Source organism: Aedes aegypti, chromosome 2, assembly GCF_002204515.2.
Source record: "Aedes aegypti strain LVP_AGWG chromosome 2, AaegL5.0 Primary Assembly, whole genome shotgun sequence".
Lineage (NCBI taxonomy): Eukaryota > Metazoa > Arthropoda > Insecta > Diptera > Culicidae > Aedes > Aedes aegypti.
Genome location: NC_035108.1, coordinates 144,997,765 through 145,004,489, shown reverse-complemented (window position 1 = coordinate 145,004,489; position 6,725 = coordinate 144,997,765). Strand labels below are relative to the sequence as shown.

Genomic DNA, 6,725 nt, shown 5'->3' with positions numbered 1-6,725 from the left:
TGCTTTTTCTGCGTCGAAACTTTTATTCAATGTTTTTTTTATCTCCTATTTACACATTCTCAGAAACTCTATGCAGCCTACCAGTATTTATCCTGCCTTTTGACCACAACTCTATACAGTTCGATCGCTAAAATCATACTTTGTAGCTTTGACATGATATCGTTTTCTGTAAGTTTGGCCATTGTAGCGTGCGCTCTCTTTTCGTCCTAGTTTTGTTTTCGGCATGGTTCGTTACAACGGTCTAAATTGAAAATCCTAATTCTTATCTTCCTCTTATCCAGCACAGTTGTTTGTTCCAGCCAACTTTTATTTAATAGCTACTTGTAGAAAGGGCTAAACAGAAACAAACGGAGACAATTGATTATTCTAATTTGCAATGAGGGATGGAACTCTATCTTACGATGGACAACACTGTGGTCGGCCATTCGGCTAGCAACGTAAAATAAAGGGGTTGTGAACAAAAGCGACAGACAAAAATATCGCACATAGTTCAATTAGATAACAAAAAAAAAGTCTCATTTTCATGTTTTGATTAGTTATGCAAGAAAATTACTTTAATTCCTGTTTGAGGGGTTGTATCTCTGCTAGATGAGCGTTCGATTTGTTTTCCACTTCGGAACGTTAGTCAATCACGTGCACTCTTTGCCACGTCCGAGCGAACTTGTAACATTTTGTCTATTTATAGCGAATGTTACATAAAATCATCGTACTCATCGAAATCGTCGTACTTAGGAGCGTATTCGTCAAAGTTTTGCTGAAAAGGAAATAGAGTTACAAAACAGATCTTAAGCACCGAAAGAAATTCTTACATTTTCGCCATCCATTCGTAGCCTGGCCTTAATCTTTCCGCCCGCCTTTTTCTTGGGCTTATCACCCTTTTCTAACTTCTGCTTTTCTAGATAAAGATTGTCCAGAATACCTTTGACTTTCCTAATATTGGCCGATGGCACTGCAAACGAAAACCGAAATATGTTTTCAAAAACTCAAATAAAATAAATCTCAAAGAATACTTACAACTGGCGAACAACTTGGTGACAAGATCCTCCAAAAACGCACAATACTCGGTATCGTTTTTGTAATTTGAAAGCTTCTTGCAGATGGCATCGGAAAGTTCGATAAATTCCTCCTTGTTGGTGGGATGCATACCATCGATTCCGCCAACAATGGACGTCACTCCAAATGTGTCCAGGGCATTCTTCAGATCAGATTCCTCTTGTAATTTCTGAAGTCGGAGCTTTTCAGCCAATTTCTGCTCGGGAGTCATGTCCTCTTCTTCCTTTTCTAACCTTCGTCGCTCAGCTTCTTCTTGCTTTAATTTCTAAAAGTTATGCAATAATAATGTTATACGTATTGTAAGGAAGACCATGTCTGTATAAAAATCCAAACTGTTAAAATCTTAAGTTAAAGTAAAAAGTTTAAGAAGACTGCTCTAGCGCAACAACGGCAACAACAAACGCATTACTTGCATAGATTTTTATGTCAATGGGTTGTTCACTCAGTTTGTCATGATCTGCTACATTGCCATGTAGCTTCTAAAGAGGATACAAGATGTTTTTTGAAATCTGTCCAAATCTTGACGTCTCAAAATAAACCGGGCAATATGTTCCATCCGTAGAAAAAAATCCACAACGTCGAAGAAATGTATCCAAAGAGAATTTTCACCACTTTCTAAGCTTAAAAGGGTCCATTAGCAATGTCCAAGTATCTGGAGCTCGAAAGCCAAAAATGTAGTTAAACCGGTTTTTCTCATACATTTGGTCTATTTTCCCCATACAACCTTAGCCTGGGACACGATTATTGTAATTGTAATTGCTCAATCCACACCCTGGCAGACAATTATCCGCCCATCTAGACACGGGCTGGGTGAGGACCTACCAAGCCTCCCCCGTTAACATGTCCTATACCGTTTAGCACACCGGGATCTTCCACAAGCAGGCGCCGGAATTAAAGCGGTCCCACAAGCTTCAGATACATTAAATAGATATAGTCCCTCTAGCACTAAACCGAATGGCGCCCTCCGCTTCACCACTAGTACTGCTTCCCCACACGCCAAGCACAATATCGAAAGTAGCGCGTTGTATAGCAAATACAGTACACCACCTCCGACACTATGCCAAATGTACAGGAAAAACAGCATCAGTAAGAAAGCGGAAGGCGCACCACTCGGTTCAGTGCCAGAAGGACTATAAGTATAACGAAGAAGAAATGAAAAGATAGTAGAGTTGGTTCGGTTATTTGATTGCTGAAACGAAAAAAACAGAAAAAACAGAAACAAAGTGTTAACATTAAAACGGGGTTTTATAATTGATAAATGTATCGATAGTTTCTCATCTGTTACGTTTCCTTATCGTAGCGCTGTCGATTTTTTCCATCTCCAGGGTGTTCGTCTCCGCTCGAGCAATGAGGACCATGATGAAATGAGAATATAAAAATGTGAGCATTAGTGTTGATCTAGTAATAGATTAATTTAAACTGCTTTTCATGTGCTAAGTAACTTGTAAACTCCTACTCAATTATGTTTTGTTGGCCTACACGTTTTATTTAGACACAATTTTATTTAGAAAACTATTTGGATCCGAGATTTTAGGTGCAGATTGAGCATGTTTGATAAAACAAGCATCCTGTTTTCAGTTAAAGAATGTTCAAGAAGTTGATGATTCTGTTATTTATACTGGCTACATACAAGAATTCACTATTGATGTAATATATGGTTATTGAAAGTTCCAACGCGCGATTGTAATACTTCAGTTTTCGTGCTGTTGTATTGGTGTAAGTAGTGGGAAACCAATCAGTTTGGTGATTCTAACGGTAACAAATAGAAAGACGAAAGGAAAGTTGATAATCTATCATCATTATGATTTCAGTCCTAATTTCATGATCCGTTTAATAAATTTCGCGTATGATTCGGCAATTTTAACAATTTATACATGTGTATTCGAAGAAAACAGACTACGAGCATTTATTACCTGTTGCAAGGTTCTTAAGTGATCAGATATTTATCATTTTCTACAGCCTAATTTATTAATACCTACATTGGGTTGTAACAAAAATTTGATCTTGAGATGTTGATTTGCCTCCTAATCATAGTTTCGACAATAGTCACATGCTTACTATCCCTTATGGCAGTGTTGTTGATTCTATTGTCTATCGCTCATCAGTTTCGCGCCACCCGGCAGGGACTTGGTCCTATGTACCCAATACTCTGCTGTGTCTTAACTTCACGCAATACATTCTGTAGATGTGTGATACAGTTTGCGGAATATTATGATTTATCACTTCGTTCAGATGGAAAATTCTGTTATGGTACCATATTCACATATCAGATAACTCCCACCTGGAACGATGCAATACATCGGAGACATGTAGATTCAGATGTATGTATACGATCTATGCCTAGTTCGGCTCTGATCGACAGGCAATCAGTGTATTCAGTTTTTCAACTAGCTTGAAGCGATGAACGTTTCAAGACAAGCTCTCCACTATATCTGCTAGCAATCACCGGTCGTCGATAGACATTTCGGTTCTTTTCTGCTAAAGATAGATCCGATTGTATGCCAAAGACTATGGCTCATGCTTTTCAATACAGCTGGAAAAACAAGAACTACACCCAGCACCAAATAGTACGTAACTATGAGGCGGACCGGAAGGTTTGATGAGCAATCCCCACCAACCTTAGCCTGGGACACGATTATATGAGAAAAATAGATTCTCGCTCCAGTCCACTTTTTGGATTGCATTTAGGTCCCATAACAACTGTGCAAAATTTCAGCTCGATCGGTGAAACTATATTTTAGCGCCAGCCGTTCAAAGTTTGTATGGGGTTTACTATGGGAAAACTTACTTTTGAAAAGAAAAATCGCCAGAGGTCGCCCATTGTCCTCTATAAAAATTCTATAAATCTCGATAGGTATTTTTACGGTGAACAACATTGCCGAAGACCGCAAAGCAATCCGATGATTGTAAAAAAAGTTATTGAGCACAGACCATTCGGAAATTTTGCTCGATTTTGTTATTATTGTTATTCCTTTACGTGTTAATCAACGACGCCTTCAGGGTGGCCACCAAATATCCATTTTGAAATTCCCGCTTTTTTCCCGGTTTTCCCGTTATAATTTTCAAAATTTTCCCGGTTTGAATTGAGGGGCCAAAATATGACCCTTTGGTCGGTTTTTTATTAAATATACTAAACATTCCACTTCAAGCTTTTCAACGGTATTTTCAGTGATTTTTTTTTGTCGAATAAGAAAAATAATAATATTCGTAGAAGATTGGTTTGTTTTTTTGACTCCCGTACAAATAATATGGTACTGCGATCGAAGAAAATTGATTTTCTTGACCATTTCAGGCAAGTAATTTCCAACGCATCAAGATAGGCGATTAATTTTCTTGTCAGCAGTAAACCAGCCTTAATGCACTTCAACAAATAGCATTCCCGCAAACAAATCCCGTAGTTTATTTCAAATTTACATTTTACGTTTTCTCAACTTTCTTGGACGATTTTCAAAAATATTGTTCCACTTAACACGTCGGAGCCCTTGAAGAAAAGAAAAGTGAAAGAATTGTTCAAATCGGTCGTTCGATTCTACAGCCAAATCGTGACATACGAACACCAATTCATTTTCATTTATAAATACAGGCATGCCCATTTTTTACATCCTATTATTCTATTTAAAGTTTAATTTATAATTTATAATCTTTCGATTTTGTTCTTCATAAAATAAAAATGAAGAGTCCACTAAAGCAAATAAGTTTAAGGTGCGGATGAAACAAAGCCCAACAAACTAAAGAAAATTATCAATCCAATATGTTTGAGTGCTTGCTCTGTAAGAAGTTTTAAAACTCTGATTCAAAATTTAGAGTCAGATAAGTTGGTGAAAAAATCAAGCCCTGGTAGTTAGAGAAGAAAATCATAAAATATTTTGAAACATTGCCAACCAATTTTAAACATATCCAAGTTTAGTGTAGCAAAGTAAACTATTCATACAAATATTAAATCATTTATGCTTAAATGTTTTTCTTCCCAAGATTACAGATGCTTAATGGCAATATCATCATGATATGGTACTTTTTACAACATATTTTTGGGAGTTTGTAAATTTAGAGCTTGAAAATGTTCGTTCAAAATGGTTTTCCCGGTGATCATCTCAAATTCCCGGTTTTTCCCGTCTTTTTCCCGATGGATTCGAATTCCCGTCTTTTTCCCGCTTTTCCCGTTTTTCCCGGTTCGGTGGCCACCCTGCGCCTTGTCAATAGGTTTTCATTGAATAACTTTTTTCACAAGTGTCGGATTGTTTTCCGGTCTTCGGCAATATTCTTCATCGTAAAAATACCTATCGAGGTCTGTGTTCAGAATTTTTATAGAGGTCAATGGGCGGCTTCTGGCGATTTTTCTTTACAAAAGTAAGTTTTCCCATAGTAAATCCCATACAAACTTTGAACGGCTGGCGCTAAAATATAGTTTTACCGATCGAGCTGAAATTTTGCACAGTTGTTATGGGACCTAAATGCAATCCAAAAAGTGAACTGGAGCGAGAATCTAAGTTTTGTCCCACACTAGTGTACATATACATAAGTATTGAATGACTTACCTCTTTATCGGCAATTTTCTGTTGCAAGGTTTTCTTCGGCTTAGCTTTGGGAGTTTCCACTTTTTCCTCATCCTTTTTCTCCTCAAGCTCGTCCTCATCTTCCCAACTGTCCTGTTGAAGAAAACAATAAGTATGATTCAATCTTTTGTCAAACTTTTACCACCTGCAGACAATCGACGAGTCTGGCAACACTTCCCCATACTAACAAACAGCACAAAAAAAACATTCAGAAAATACCAGAAGGAAATTCGGACGGAACGCATGGAACTTACCTTCACTTCTTCCTCCTCATCCTCGCCATCCCATTTGTTGACGTCCGGTTTCTTGGCAGGAATGGGCACCTTTTCCTGCTCGCTGAGTTGCTCTGTAAGCAGTCATTTCGGTTAGTAATCGCTCCCACTCTATCAGCTGCTTCCATCGCATTCTGAGGACACGCAGCACATTGCACCACACTTGCGTGAACCAACTATTTCCAAATCCCCTTAGTCTGATTCACACTTGAAAGCATATTTTCCCATGCAATTCCTACTACACTTACCCCAATCTTCCTCCATTGTATTCACGATCGCTTCCTCGACCGTTTAAGCACAAAATAGGCGATTTTGTTTCGCAAATTGATGAAGATTTTCAAGGATTATTCGCTGCACACACAAAGAGGGAAAGTATCGTCGTGGTAACTTTTTCTTCTGCCATGATTTTTTTCCTCGCCAAAAGCGCTCGCTTCGCGTGCGACTGACAGATGCTTTGACAAAACCACAGCAGGGGGTTCTGTCAGGTTCTGTCTGTTCGTTACACCGCTAAGTTTAATGTGCACGGAACCAATCTGTTTTTTTTTTTTCAAACCATTAAACTTAGAAACACGGGCACAGTGGGGATTCGCTCGTTGAAGCTCCGCTAGATGGAATGACTCGATGGTTGGATGTTCGATGGTTGGAAAAAAATCAACCTAAAAAGCACTCGGATGTCAAGAGAAGATGTCAACTGACTTTGACGCCCAAAAACTGTCGCATTGAAGTCTCCATATATAGATCATGTGCATGTAATGTGCGTTTCGTGGCGATTAGGGTTTATTCACAAATTTCATAACGCCAAAAATTGTCTTTTTTGACACCCACCCACCCCCTCGTAACGCTTTTT

The 6,725-nt window shown here is 38.4% G+C and overlaps 1 protein-coding gene across 1 annotated transcript; it reads right to left on the bottom strand.

Moving 5' to 3' along the window:
- LOC5576042 (eukaryotic translation initiation factor 3 subunit J) lies at positions 1-6,334 on the bottom strand. Its single transcript, XM_001662324.2, has 6 exons — positions 6,127-6,334; positions 5,861-5,952; positions 5,589-5,699; positions 1,015-1,318; positions 810-949; positions 1-754 (listed from the first exon to the last, which is right to left on the bottom strand). The coding sequence occupies exons 1-6, from the start codon at positions 6,140-6,142 to the stop codon at positions 692-694; spliced, it is 726 nt and encodes a 241-aa protein (XP_001662374.1). The 5' UTR covers positions 6,143-6,334; the 3' UTR covers positions 1-691.
- Positions 6,335-6,725: the final 391 nt, after the last annotated feature.